The sequence below is a fragment of the Balaenoptera borealis genome (assembly GCF_965194805.1).
Source record: "Balaenoptera borealis genome assembly, chromosome: 1".
In the NCBI taxonomy this organism is placed as follows: domain Eukaryota; kingdom Metazoa; phylum Chordata; class Mammalia; order Artiodactyla; family Balaenopteridae; genus Balaenoptera; species Balaenoptera borealis.
Genome location: NC_138860.1, coordinates 73,873,814 through 73,889,298, shown reverse-complemented (window position 1 = coordinate 73,889,298; position 15,485 = coordinate 73,873,814). Strand labels below are relative to the sequence as shown.

The following is a 15,485-nucleotide window of genomic DNA, read 5'->3' as shown; positions in this document are numbered from 1 at the left end:
AGTTGTTACCTTTTGGGGTCTTGAAATCTCTTGAGACTCTGATAAACATAATGGACCCTGTTCTAAGAATAATGTAAAGTAGTACATACTACCAAATTTTGTATATCATTTTCAAGGGTTCATAGAATTCCTGAAGCTCATTTATGGACCCTGGGTTAAGAGTCTCTGCTCTAGGCTCTGCCTGCTCTGATACATGACTTCAGTGCTACATGCAGGGTGGTGGGCCCAGCACTCTTCCAGGGCCCGCCCAGTGAGGCAAGGCAACAGGACCAAGCTGGGAGGGAAAGATCTCTGTGATCAGGACTGAGGAGGTTAGACAGAAGAAAAGGAAGAGCAAGAGGAATGGGGGTGGAGAAGGGAGTGGAAAAGTTGAAGAAAAGCAAGGAGCATGGGGTAAGAGAATAGTTGGAAAAGAAAGATGAGAATCCTTGGGCGGAGAGATAGATGCCGTCTACTGACCCAGGTCTGGTCTTTGGTTACTAACTCTGGTTCTGACACTCTTGAGAAGAGGTGATGAGTTTTTCTACTTTTTCCCATAAAGTAGAAGAGTTACAGAAACCTAGAGGCCAATTCAAACATAATCATAAAGATACACAGATGAGTATCTGCTTAGACGATGTAACACCATGTGGTAGCGAATTTATTTCTGTGACTACGCCAGGGGACCCATGCCTTTGCAACCATTTTGTTTTCTGGGGGAGAAACCGAGGTCTTTGTACATTCCTCTTGCACCCTAATCTTCGTCCCTTAGTGCAGATGAGACAACATGCTAGTGGGCTTGTAATGAAACTTGAAAGGGAATCCTCAGAGTAAACAAAATCCTGACGTGGCAGGGGCAAACATGGTGAGATGACTTTGTAAACATTAGAATAAGGTCAGATTGAGCATTACTCTGCTAGTTGGCCAAATTTTGGTAACGACTCATGTCATGCCCTTAAAACATGATTCAGTGGACTTCAGTTATTATTCTGAAGAAATACAGTGTGATTATTCACCATTCATTCTTTCAATGCATATTTAATACATACCTACTAGAATTAAAGCACTGCTGAGGTATGGAAGGTACAAAAAAGTACTACCCATCCCCTGCCACAACCCAGAAGGTATGGAAATTGCATGTGTAAGTTTCTCCTCCTACTTTTAGAAGTTTTTTTTTTTTTTTTAATGCAAATAGAAGACTAATTTTTATTCTGTTTCACCTACGGCAGTGTCTCCTCTTCCTTGATCCTCTGTAAAGTATTAAAAATAAGAGAGTTTTTAAATACATATTTTGTCAATAATTTAACTTCTAGGAACCTTGGTTCCTTCATCTACAAAATGGAGATGATAACTTTACAAGGATGTTCTTAAAATTAAGTGTCAAATTGTTAAAATTAAGTGGTAATGTATACACGGTGCCTGAAACGTAATCAGTACTCAACAAATTCTATCTATAGGTATAATTATTATTCTGTGAGTGCCACTGCATTCTTCCCACCCAAGCTTGAAAACATTTTCTTTATTCTTCCCACTGACACAAAATCAATTATCGAGTTCTAGTGGCTCTTCCTTGAAAATGTTCCTCATAATTGTCCTCTCGTTTCCATTTCTTCTGCCACCTTCCTAATTTACCTTCCTTATTTCATCTTCTCAGATTTTGTGTTGGGCAACCAGATAGTTTTTCTTAAAACATGCTTTTTGGCTCCCCTGTTTAAAACAAACAAAGAACTTTCCTCAGTGGCTCCCCATTTTACACTGAATAAAGCACAAATGTTGCTGTTCAGAGTCCTCACATTTATACTTTGCTAATCATTTCCATTGTGCCTGAAGAGAAACTCTGTATTTCTGTCAGATTCACTCACCATGTCTTCTAGATCCAACTCATCCTTCAGACCCACTTCAAAGTCTTCTTCTAATCACTCTAACCAAATCTTCCCCTTATCTCATCCTTTATAGGATGTCTAAGGCATAGCATCCCTTCTATAGCATTTAAAATATATTTCGGCAACACTATAGTGTTGGCAATACTATAAAAGTGTAGGTGTTGAGGCCAAATAATTGTGGTGATTAAATTAATAAAGCACTTTGAATATATCTTATCCTTATAAAGCACTTAAATAGTCATTAATATTATTGTTGTACATTTCTTATTTCCCTACTGAAACGTTCCTAGATGACAATGGTCTTCTGGTACTGAGGGTATGTTTTCCAATACTTTACCTAGTAAACTTTTTTTAGATTTTTAGTAATTCTAATTACTTGCTCACAAATGGATTTCTTATTGGTTCTGAGTTAACTTCTTCTCATGCTTTAAGACGTGATAACTTCATCGTTGTCAGGGATGTGCTAACTCACACTCACTGTGATTGATATGTGATTTGAGGATTATTAGTGTTGATTAAAAAAACCCAGTTAACAAGTCAGGATATGTAAGTGGATAGAACAGTTGTTTCGAGTAATATGACATCGTAATTGCAATTAACACTCCCTACTGCATGCCCTCATGCCAATGAGTACCAAATAGCTTAAGAATTGCTTTGAAATCCTGTCGCAAGTCCCTTATCTTGCCAGACTTATTTTTTGTAATGATTGGGAAGGAGGTTGGACTGAGAAAAAGAATAACATTTTATTTGAGGATCTCAAAGCATTTGGTGAGGCTACCTTCCATTTTGCAGATCGGGTACACTTATGTTTGCAGCAGTTCAATGCATTTCTTTTGGCTATACTGCCATCCAGGAAGAGGGCTATCTGCACAGTAGAATATTTTATATTCCAAAATACTGTTCTTGGCTTTTCCAAAATAATTCATCTGCTCTTTTATCTTGTGGCCACTGTGACTGTGTACCCAGTCAGAGTTCCTCTCTCATGTGCCTGATGGAAAGATGAGAGGCAAATTGATGGTCTACCTGGAGCGATAGTATTGAACTTCAGCTAAGAGTTTCTTATTAGGTTTTCCCCCTGATTTTATTTTAATTAATTAATTTATTTTATAAATGTGGACCATTTTAAGAGTCTTTATTGAATTTGTTACAATATTGCTTCTGTTTTATATTTTGGTTTTTTGGCTGCAAGGCATGTGGGATCTTAGCTCCCTGACCAGGGATTGAACCCCTGCATTGGAAGGTGAAGTCTTAACCACTGGACCGCCAGGGAAGTCCCATCCCCTGATTTTATTTAATTATTATTTTTTTTCATTCTTTCCTACTCATTTTCAATTTGAGTCAATTTGTTTGAATATGTATCCTTTTAAGCATCTTGAGTCTCTTTTCAGACAAGATGGGCACATAACTAATTTTTACACTATTCACACATGGGACCTTGGACAAGTTATTTAACCTTTCGAAGTTCCCTCTCTGTAAAATGTAACTAATAATCCATAATTCACAGAGATGTCTTAGGGATTAAATAAAATAACTCATGTAAATTACTTGGTGCATAGTAGGCATTCAATAAATGTCAGTTTGCTTCTTATCCCAATTAATAATGCTTATTAGACTATATTAAAAACTAGAACCAGACTGTGATAATGCATTTCTTTATTAAGTACATAAGCCAAATAACTAATTTTCCCCAGGGGGAAGAGAGAGAGATGTTGAATTAGTTTCATTTGGTGAACTTATTTATTAATTTTTTTTCAGCATTATTTAGTTTCATAATCCATAATTTAGTTTCCATGCAACCAAAATGTCACAGTTCAGTATTACTTTTAGCTCTATTGTGATTGTTTTTTAAAATCTATTTTTTACATATGCCATTTATTAGAGATCATTATTAATTATATTAACAGCTCGACTGTTTCATAACAACTTCGTGCTGACAAACTTTTGCTCTCAACAGTTTCCCTGAGCTCTAACGATTTAAAAGGATCAAGTTTTAAATGGCAACGTTACAGCAAAAGAAAAACCCGGGTTGAGGGGGCGACCCACACCGTCCTTGTTCTTTCGTGTTAATTTTATACGTTTGCTTTTAAGTGGAGCCACATTTTTCTCAAGGACAGAACCCAAGTGAGGCAGGCAGGAAAAGTGGGAACTGGCTAACCGAGCTGGCGCTTCGGTATCATTGCACCTTTAAGGACTGGAGACTTGGTAGTAGCTCGGCTTCCTTCCCGGCCCACCTCTGAACTCTGATTGACAGGGCGCCGGGCGAGGAGGAGCCGAAGGAGGCCGAGGAGGAGGCGCAGGGAGGAAAGCAGCGGGAGGAGGGGCCCGTCTTTTCTCCGATGGCCAATCAGGGAAGGGGGGCGGGCCTCCGGGTGCCCTCCTCCCTCCTTCCCTTCCCCGCCTCCCGGCTTCCCCGCCCCCTCCTCCCTTTCCTCTGCCCCCTCCCCTCTCCTCCTTCTCGTCCTCCTCCTCCTTCTCCTCCTCCTCCTCCTCTCAGGCTGTGGTTTTTCTGTATATGTTTCTGGAGTCCTGAGCCTGAGCTAAACAAAAGCAGGAGGCTGACGGGGCTGCTGGAGTTTGCAGAGACACGGTGGAGGAGAGAGCCTGTGCTCTGCCTTGCCGCCGCGGCTGGGGGAGATCTGGCTTTTGCAACAGCCCACCCCCTTTGAGATCACTCTGGCCCGGAGTGGGGGTGGGGGGCAGCGGGGGGTGGGGGGGAAAGTTTGCATTGCAATCCCCCTGCCTTCCTCTCCTTTCTCCCGATCAATGCATATTTGCAAAAGGATTAAGCCACAGATATAAGCGCCGGGAGCCCATTTCTGCCTTGCAAAGGATACCGGACTGAAAAACCAAGAGCCAGCTCTGATTTCTTTTCGTCAAGTGGGAAGGTGGTTTATTTTTCTTGCTTTTTGGAGTCAACACCCTTCCCCACCAGCCCTTATCCCCACCCTCACCCCGCAACCCCTTCACGCCCCCCTCCCCCTCCCCACTCCCCATCCTCCCACCATCCTCTAAAGAGGCAAAGGGATTTTTTTTTTTTTTTCTTTTGGTCTTCTTTTTTCCCCCCTTCCCTGTTTATCCTGAAAAGGATTTGAAGACAGCTTGAAGGATAAAAAGCCTTGGTGCTTCCCAGGAGCCGAGCCGAGGAGCAGAAGAGGAAGAGCCGGGGGCTGCCGTTGCCTTTGGAGATGGACGAGCAGCCCAGGCTGATGCATTCCCATGCTGGGGTCGGGATGGCCGGACACCCCGGCCTGTCCCAGCACTTGCAGGATGGGGCCGGAGGGACCGAGGGGGAGGGCGGGAGGAAGCAGGACATTGGAGACATTTTACAGCAAATTATGACCATCACAGACCAGAGTTTGGATGAGGCGCAGGCCAGGTGAGATGGTGGCTTTTCTTTTCCTTTCTTGGGGTTTTTTGTTTTTCTCCCTCTCGCTGGGGGAAACAATGGGAACCGAATCACCACAGCGCTTTCTTTTTAAATGTTATTTCTTTGCCCATTTTGACGAGCAACTATATGGCGGAGGAGTAAAATTTGAAGGAGCGTTGTTATCGAAAGTGTAATCTCCCATGCCGTGATATGGCTGTGTATATGTATATTTTAATATATATATATATATAGTGTGTGTGTGAGTGTGTGTGAATATAGAGGTCTTCATATATATCCAGACAAACACTCAGGCACGCCGAAAATATTGCCAACTGATCCAAAAGCGGCCCTCGGCACTTTTTACTGCTTTAAAAAAGTATCAGAGAGAGCAGAATTGTCAAGTTTTGAACAGCATTACATGACTTCTTGTTGAAGGACTCCGTAACATTACAAAATAAAATGTCCCATGAACACTTTATTTGCAAATTTAGTTGACCCCTTCCCTGAATTAGAGACTTTGGATTTTCTTTCTGGACTACTCCAAAATTAATTTTTATCTTTTCCCCTTTATCTCCCTATTAAAAAAAAAAAAAAAAAAAGCAAGGTAATTCTTTGTCAGTAGTTGTCAGCTATCCAGAAAATATTTTGCATTTATTTAATTCTGTTTCAAGAAAAGCTGATGTAAAGAAAGAAAGAGATACTTTTGCTTTCAAACATATTTGGTAGGTTTAAGAGTCTCAGATATGTAGTGTAACTTTATTGTCTCTTATTTTGAGTGGGTTTACTAACCTTCCGTAGTACAGAATGTATGGTCCTTTAAAAAGGGGTGGTGGGGGGGGGGAATCAAGCATGCTCTTTTTCCCATGCTTCTTTCAGGACCACTTAGATGCTACTAAAATAGAAATGAAGGCAAGTGTGTATTTTATGTATTTCAATCCTATAGGATAGGAAGATCTTCATTAAGGAAGCATAATAAAGAAGCTGTGTAGCTTCTCAACTTAATCCACTACCAGGTATATAATTCTCCACTCTAGGATTTTACAGTGAATTCTCTTTTCAAAATAAAACATAAACTAAATAGCAACCCACCAACTGCTTGCCCAAGGCCGATCTCGAAAGGAAGAATTTAAAAAATCTAATGACCACATATGTCTTTACAATTACCCAGCTTTGTTAAATCTCAGAAGCAGTTGGGTTTTTTAATCATATATACACAATTCCTGTACCTCACAAGACTTAGTTATATGGAGAAGACATCATTATATGTATTTTTGTCTAAGGGAAATAGGAATTTGAGTTTAGAAAATGGGAAGGAGCAGTTAAAAACATGGATGTTATGAATTACACTCTTATTTTAGCTGTAAGCACATGCAACATGTAAACTCAAAAGTCCTGAGGCTTATGGGTGCTTGAAAACTTGGGAAGTTTCAAAGACTGGAACTATGCTAAATTTTTTTTAAATAGGGGAAAGTTTTCAAAAATTAATCTGTGCCCTTTTTGAATTTTATTATCCAGAGAAAAGCTAATAGGTAGAGTAAGAGGAAGATTTCCCACTGGCAGTCTCTTTTTGAATTGGAACAGATTTCTCCATTACATTGTTCCAGAAAAATAAACTCAGACATACCAATAAACTGCTTTAATAACAAGTTTGTGCAGCTGAAGGGGCCGGTAAAGCTGGAAACTCACCACTTTTCTGATATTTAGTCCCACTCCTTTTTGTACAACTGAGGACAGCCGTGGCTTGGCGGGTTCCTCCTTTTAATGGCCTAGATGTTGAGAGATCAGACACAATTTTGGGATAGTGACATTTTCTGTTCTCTGTCTATAACCCCATTGATGTGCTGTGGCAATGCAATATTTCTGCAAAGCCGTGTGGAATTTTTTGTTGTTATTTGTTTTTGCATTTGGGCCTTTATATAAGAATACAATTAATGAAAACTCTTTTAAAAGGCCCAGAAAGAAGTCTTTGATACATTGAAGTTTTTTTCACCTTTTTTTCTCATCCTGCAAGAGAACTAAATCACCAGTAAGCTTTTCTTTTTGGTTAAACAATGTAACTGAGCAAATACTTTAATCGGGTGTTTCCTTTCCCTAGTCAGATCTTCATCATGTACATTTATTATTTACATAGGGAACCATTCCTATTTTAGACACAATGTGTATATTTATTTTGATACTTTTGAATTTTGAGTTTATGACTCCTCTGATGTACAGTATATAGAGCATGGTTCATGGTTTCTGTTCATGAAGATGTGTCTATTTTTTAACTTTGAAAGGGATTTAAAAAGAACTGCATGTGTCTTGAGTGCCAGAGGTTCCCATTTATCTTTACACATTCATTTTAGTTAGTCAACAGAATTCCCTTAGCTAATAGCTGATATGATCAGTATTTTGTTTCCAAAACAATATCCTTCTGCTAAGTGCTTCCAGAGTAAAATAAAGGGAAAGGTATTGTTTTGGTCTTCAAGTGCATTCTGAATACAAACACACAGAAGAACCAGGTAAATCACTAATCTAAAAGGCAGAATTGTATTTATTTTTTCCCCAATGGGTGCAAGGTCCTAATTGTAAATAATTGAATTTCAACACCTGCAAATAAGCAGTGTGTGCACAAGCGACATAATGTGAACACAGAGAAATGAATTTATTCCCCATATGGGTATGTTTGCCCCCTGGCAATGCATTTCCATACTCTTTAACTTGGGGACTGAAATTTTATAAATTGACAGTTCTACTCAGAAGACCTTTCAAGCATCTTGTGTTTATGAGAATACAGGGGCATCTGCGGAATGAATTCGAACACATGGATGAATTAAATTTGAAAACACACACGGACCGAGAAGCAGACAGCTCCTAGGCTGTGGTGATTGCATAGATTAGACAAAACTGTTAACCCATGCATTTGACTCTGCCGTGTGTATTCATTGCCCTGGATAGGATTATTGGTTTAAGACTTCCACTTGGATTAAACTACTTATTTAAAAAACAAACAAACAAACAAGCCCAAAACTCTTCCTAAATGGGCGTAATTGAGATTAGTTCTGTTCTGTAGTTAAATCCCTACTCTCTCCCTGCTAATTAACATTATTTCTTTTTCTATGGCGGGACTCTGTATATTAAGTCATAAAGCAATTGAAGCATGCCGCAGAGTTATGCTTGGTCTATAATTTTGGCTAAATGTTCAAATTTTCTTCCCCCTGTGCATTATGAGCAGCTTGATCTCTTAGAGTCCACCTAAGCTATTCTGTTGTTTCTTTCTTGCAGAAAACATGCTTTAAACTGCCACAGAATGAAGCCTGCCTTGTTTAATGTGTTGTGTGAAATCAAAGAAAAAACAGGTAGGAATGAGATTCCAACATTTAAGCATTTTCTTTGGCCAATTGACCACTTAACTGGCAATCAGGAACCCATTATTTAAATACTAAAATTGCAGAATAGAAGTACTCTCAAGATTGATCGCATATTCCAATAGGAAGTCCTAGTAGCCCTGCTTCCTGTAAAAGAAAGCACCAAGTTTCTTTGACAGTTATTACCAGGCATTACTGGTTTATTTGCCTTAACTCTCTTCCCGGCCTCTTTGAAATTGAGGCTGAGATAGAGGTTATGAAGGGAAATTTATAGAATGATGTGCCTTTGGGGGAAAAATATGAAAGTAAAAGTCCGTTTCCTGAAGGAATATATTTTGGTCCATCTTTAAAACACTTAATTTTTTTGAAGTTGGGCACCGGGGTGCTTAAGTGTTTAAAGTTTCCTTTTCTTTTTTTCTTGTAATTACACGAAGCAGCAAACTAGAGATTCTTGACAGAGTGTTGTCAAATATCTTTGTGGAAAGCATCACACAACATCAGGTTATCGGTATTTGAGTGCCCTGTGATTTTATAGCTGGGAGGATCACTGGGTTTAGGAGAATAGAATGCCACAAGCTCACTCATTCTGTTGTTTTTCTACTTTCTAGACCTCATATCATGGACTAACACACTTATAACACATCCCAGGAGGGCATTTAAAATTTAAAGCAACAATTAAAAAATAGCAGTCATCAATCAGAGGTGTTCTTAAACAACAGATGCTCTGGGAAGGACATTTAGCAACATCCTCTTGTTTGTTTATTTTAATCCTTAATTTTCCAAGGTGGGTGAGTCTCTCCCTTGTAAAAAGAAAAGAGTTGAGAAGGCAATCTGAAACCAGGGCATAAAGATGAGGAACGAGGGGTGGTTACATAAAGCGGGAGCTTCTGCTGGCCTCTGAGTTGCTCGCTCGCTGTAGAGCAGTGCAAAGTACCTGACATCCTATTTATTTATTTATTTTTTACAACAAGGAGTGTAACAGTCAATAATTCATATCTAAACCATATAAGCAAGGGCATGACATGAATGAAAGTGACAATAAATATGATTGCATGCCCGGCTGATATACATTGATAGTTACACATAAAAAAAGGAAGGGGGGGGAGTGAGGGCACACAGGGTGGCTTTCTTTTTGAGTCCTCTCTGTTTCTCTTTTAAAAAAGAAATAGTTTCAAGATGTGACCATTGATCAAATATGTAATTACTCAGGTCTTGAAATGTATGGAAAATTAGTAAGCAGCTCCTTTGTTGAATGTTATTTGTGTTGTGCATGATATCCCAGACAAAGCACCTGAGCAGTGATGTTTAGATCTTTAAGTCTTCCAGGTTGCCTTGCCAAAGCCTAACCTTATTGCAAAGCTGTGAATTGCATTATTTTAGCTGTGAGACACCTTTTAAGAAATGTATGGATCGTGCATACAAATATCAAAAGGGCTTTTTCAGTTTGTCACGCTTTCTAGTTTTTGTTTTTGTTTTTTTTCCTATTAGCCCGGATCAGAAAACCTACGTGTGTATATATTTCTTTCTCTTCTTTCATTTTTTTCTTCCTTCTCATTTTCTTTTTTCTCTGTTGCTTATTTACTTGGAATATTTGCTTTGTTGAAATTTGTTACTAATCAGGTATGCGTTCCTGCTGATTTTGCTTCATAAAATGTAGAGTCAAGCTATAAAGACATATTTGATAATCCAGGCCAAAGAGACTCTATTTTAAAGACACTTTATCAGACTTTTATTGAAAGGAAGCCCATCAGGGCACTTAAATGTATATTGTGGCCAAAGTGTTTAATTCTAGTCTTCTAATTAAAACCTACTGAGGTAGTAGATCAAAGTGGGTGGGTGTGAATAGAGATCTGGTTCTGGTGTGGGTTCAAGAGTTTGCTCCTTACATGAATATTGCCTAAACTATGGTGATAGGAAGGTCAAAATAATACTCTAAAGGTATAATTGTTGGATTATGTATTTTGTTTTTAAGATTTTCTGTTATTGAATGACATTAACATTTGGAGATTTTTAAAAATCTAAATCACGGTTTTGTATGTTGTCTCTCAATATATTTAAAAAATAGTTTATTGAGTACTGTAAATTGAAAATGATAAGGATCATTGGCCCCGTGTTAAGAGGGAAATAAACACACACACACACACACACAGAGTTTTGGATTAAGAGGGCACCCATGGGTGAAAGTAAAAAAAATAAAAGAAAAAGAGAAAAAAGAGAAAGAAAGAAAGGCCTTTCTCCTTCTTATTCCTCAACTTGTGTATTGGAAGGATTAAGGGGAAGGAAGAAACCTCTCCTGGAATATTGAGTGTTCGGTGTTATAGATAGGAGACAACTGCGGTGTGTTGAAAAGGTCTCTGATTCTAAAGCACGATTACTTACTCAAGATCGGCCTCACCCTCTTTCTACGAGCTCGCAAATCTTACATACGGTTGACGTGTCTGAGACACATAGTGTCTGTAAAGTTGTAGGAGCTCTTTTTTTTTTTCCCCCTCTTGATACAGAGCTAGTGAAAAAATCACTTGGATAATCAGTTCACATACATTCCTTCATTGTTTTGGGACTTTTCCTATTGTTACTTTCAAGCCCCTCACATTGAATGAGTAATTTTGAGCTTCCGTCTCAAGCATTGTGGACGTTACTTGATTTAGGGTGGGCTCTGTTTGTTTGTTTGTATTCTCACACGGAGCTCACTCAGGGGGCTTACCTAGGTCTTTACAAGGAAGGCAGGACCCTGAGAGGAAGCGTGGTGATTGCATTCCTTGGCTGCATTTGCTTTTTTGATTTTGTGAAGGACTTGCATTGGAAAACTCAGAAATTAGTAGGGAAACTAGCTAAGATTGTCTTACCAACCTTTTGGAACTTTAAAGAAACACACACGCATAACACCCAAAGTAGGCAGCACCGTCTAGATTACAGTTGATTGATAGGTATTTAGTCAGAAATTACTGTGGGGATATTCAGAAAAAAAAAAAAAAAAAAAGAGAACCCTAGTGTCTTCTTGTTGAGAATGTAGGTAAGTTTTTATTTTGATACCTTTTTGCTTTTTTTAATAAACGCTAAGAACAAGGAATGCCTGCAAAATTCTCAGGCAGTGGATCTCAACAGCAAGAAAGCCCTGTCAAGACCTCCAGCAAGTGTATTTCAGAAGTGGCTTTTATCTGCTTGTTCCTTCTGGGAACACAGAGATTTCATAGAGAGTTTTGGACCATTTAATATCTCATTTTCTTTTGTTTCTTAAGAACCATTCCCTGTCTTCTGACATATTAGCAATAGGCTGGGTTTTGCATATGTGTAGAGGTAGTGGTAGTGGGGTTGATGGGATGGAAGAGAAGGAGAAGAAAAATTCAAACATACTGCATTTCTTAAAAAGACCTTAACTATATTTTTAAATGTTTCTTGAATTTTAAAAATTTCTGTGTCAAAAATCATGCAGGTTTAAAAATGAGGAAAACACACAAAAAATATTGGGTGACATTTATAAGAAGACTATTTATAGATAGTAACGAATAGCTGTAATTGTTGTGAATAGTTTTTAATTTTAGAACATAATAGCTATATATGGCACTTTTCAGCCAATTTTCCTCTGCGTATTATCTACAGTGAAGTTATCAAATCACTGAAGGAGGTTAAAAAAATTATTTTTTGCTTTCTTAACGCGCCTTTGTTCTCTCTCTTTTCTTTTTTCTCTGGGTTCAATTAACACCCCCATCACAGACTGTAGTTTTTTTTTCCTGAAGTCTACTACTGTATTTCACCTTTTTTCACCCTCCCTTATTATTTTCGCCTGCCACTTCTTTTTAGTATAGCAATTACATTATGGGATTCCTAATCCTCGTCTTTTTATAGCATTAGAGAATAATTTGTGTGTGTGTGCACACACGTGTGTACATGTGTATGTGTGTGTGTGTTTGTATATGTAGGTGGAGGGGACACCGTGGAAGGAAGCTATATATTTCAGGGAAATAATTCTGATGGGATTAGGCCTTGAACAGAGAACAGGAGTGGAGTGAAATAACTTCAGACAATTTAGAGCTGCCTCTGATCAGATTCCTTTTGGGGTTGACGTGGCAGGAGTGACTTTTCATAGAAGTTCATCTCTAGCAGGCAAATGCAAAAACTTTTTCTTGCTGATGAGAGAATTCAAGTATTTGGTCTTTTTTTTTTTTTTTTTGTGGCAGGGACAAAGAGAGAGAAGGGGAGCAAATGAAGGGAAGTTACTTGATTCAGTTTTACTTGAACCTCTGTTTCAGGTACAGCGATGTGCTAGGCAGAAGTCAGGTGATTAGACCCTGTACTATTTATTATAATCTGGTTAGAAGCGATAGACCTACAATAATACGGCTCCGTGGCAGACACAATTTGAGCTTATGATGAGAAGCGCCCCTTCTCTTCAGTCGATTTTGTGTCATCCACTTTTAGAAGTGGATTTGGACCAATTCTGGCACCTGAGAGGTGGAGCGGAGGATGCAAAGAACAGCTTGGTCAGACCTACCAGAGTGAGGTCTTTGGAAATTTGGTGTCATTTCTTCTAACAATAGGATGTCTGTGAGGATTGGGAATGAAAAAGATTTAAGTGAAACTGAGGAAGCTGGAAGAGGATTTATGAGTGGGGAAACGCAGGGGAAACTTGTGACTTAGGCCCTGTGGGGTGTTGCGAGCTAGAAGGAGCGAGGGTGTGGGTCCCCAGGTGGGTGGCAGGCTGCAGTCTGGGTGGAGGCGGGCATTGCCTGCTGGTGCATCTAGCTCACTGCTGGTGCCAAGCCTCTCTCACATGCCTCTCTTCACGTGCTTCTCCGTTCTGCTGACGTCCATAAACTTTTGCTTGTTGTTGGCAAAATTACAGAATTTACCCCCAAGCAAGCAACCAATCCCAAACCCAGGTATCGAACATATTTAAAGAAGAAAGCATTTTAATTTTAATTTAAAGCATAACCCTGGCTTCTCTTGAGGCGTAGTTGACATGCATGCCTTAGGAAAACTTAGCATTGGTTAACTTTGGTTTCAAACCTTTGTTAGATGGATGCTGTTATGGTTGGAACTTGGTGTAGTGATTCTAAGCATACTTTTTACCTTTTCTTTTCATTAAAAAATTTGCCCAAAATGTCACATGGTTGAGGCAGTGTCCTAGGTGCAGCTCCCAAAGACAGCTCTTACTCATTTTCATATGCCCCTGGGAGCACCCTGTACATTTGCATGGCCATTTTAGCCTGGGTTAGAGGAATATAATAATTCTGGCTCCACTCCTGCCCCTTACCTGAGATGGTGTGGTGAGGGTTAAGGAATGTAGTAACTGATAAATAAAATCAGCAGAGAATTAATGAGTTGTTTGCAAAGTGCTTTAAGCTCCCTGAGTGATATAGATAAGAGATGCTGTATTTTCTATAGTAAATTATATCAAGACTCCTATTCTATTCCATTTCATAGTTTGTCATTGTGTTAACTTTTTCTACAAATATATAATTAAGTAGTGAGGTAGTCAGTATGTCTCATAAGGAGAGTTCTCTGGTTGAATCTTTTGCCTCATCTACATCTTAGTGATATCACTTCTCAGAACTTGGCAGAGTGATTTCCAGAATTAAAAAAAAAAAAAAAAAGTGTGGGTATAGACTGTCATAGGATTATAAAACCTATCTCCCTTCATGGCAGAATAAGGTCAGTAGTGACTTCCCGGAAGGTCTTCTTACCTCTGACGGCTCTGTTTCAATCTCTCAATTATTGGTGGAAATCAAGATTGCAATGGGTGGAAAAATTCATCCTTTATGGTTTAGGTCATGGTTTCAACTATATCTCCCATTGTCATTCTGTCAGTAAATGGAAACTGGGGTGGGTCCCTCATACCTGTACTAGTTCTGGACCTACCACTAAGTAGTTATAAGATGACAGGCAGATAGCTTAAATACTTTTAGGAGAAACTATAACAGTAGTGGTTAAAGATTTGGTGTCTGAAGCTGGACCACCTGGGTTTGTATCCCGATCTCCTATTTTTCAGCTGTGTGACCTAATTAAATTTACTAAACTTCTCTGTGCCTCATTTTTTCACCTGTAAAATAAAGGTAATAATGGTAGCTATTTTAGAGGGCTGTTGTGAGGATTAAATGAGGTAATACATGTAAATTATAGTGCCTGGCATAGAGTAAACAGTCCATAACTGTTAGCTTTTATTATTTCTGGCCCTGTTTTCTTATATGAAAAAGAGAGGCTTGCACCAGATGGTCCCAAAAGACCAAGCCAATTCCAAGACTCTGTGATTCTATGCTGAAAAAGGAAAAATAGTGCTGAATTTAAGATTTGTTTTCTTATGTTTCTCTTGCCATTCTCTTAAAGTGAGAATGAGTTATATCTGGCCAAAAGGCTGGTCGAGGTTGGAAGAAGAGGGGAAAAAAAGAATGGGTAAGAGCAAAGACAGAGGTTTTTAATTATCTACAAACCGGACAACAACCACCTGAAAAGCTAGAATGGCATTTTTAGTGATGGTGTTTTCTTAGCATCAGCAACTGGAGATATTATGTAATCATAGTTAAAAATATTTTCCCTTTGAAAACACATAGGCCCATCCATTCAACTCAAAGTTCCAAAGCAGGAAGAGTAACATAAAGTGAGTTTAGGGCAACCTGACCTCTTCCTGTCTTCTTCATATGTTGTTCCTTTAGGGAAAATGTTATATCAGTCATAATAACAACCTTGATACTAGTAGATTTTTTTTTTCTTTTTTTAACAGCTTTCTTGAGATATATTTGATATACCATGAAATTCACCCATTTAAAGTATACAGTTCAGTGGTTTTAGTGTATTCACAAAACTGTGCAACCATCACCACAACCTGAATTTAGAATATTTTTATCACCTCCCACAAACAACCCTGTACTCATTGCTGGTCAGTTTGTATTTCTCCTTTTGCATAGCCCCTAC

The 15,485-nt window shown here is 38.8% G+C and overlaps 1 protein-coding gene across 4 annotated transcripts in view; it reads left to right on the top strand.

The window, feature by feature from the left end:
- Positions 1-4,300: 4,300 nt before the first annotated feature.
- The window catches only part of PBX1 (PBX homeobox 1), a 318,235-nt gene continuing 307,050 nt past the window's right edge, over positions 4,301-15,485 (top strand). The window contains exons 1-2 of one of the 4 annotated variants that reach the window (XM_082406234.1): positions 4,301-5,238; positions 8,494-8,567. In XM_082406234.1, coding sequence (XP_082262360.1) covers positions 5,048-5,238; positions 8,494-8,567 — 265 coding nt within the window. In that variant the 5' untranslated portion in view covers positions 4,301-5,047. The remainder of the gene's footprint in view (positions 5,239-8,493; positions 8,568-15,485) is intronic. The other 3 variants (XM_082406236.1, XM_082406232.1, XM_082406235.1) reach the window with 3 other exon arrangements.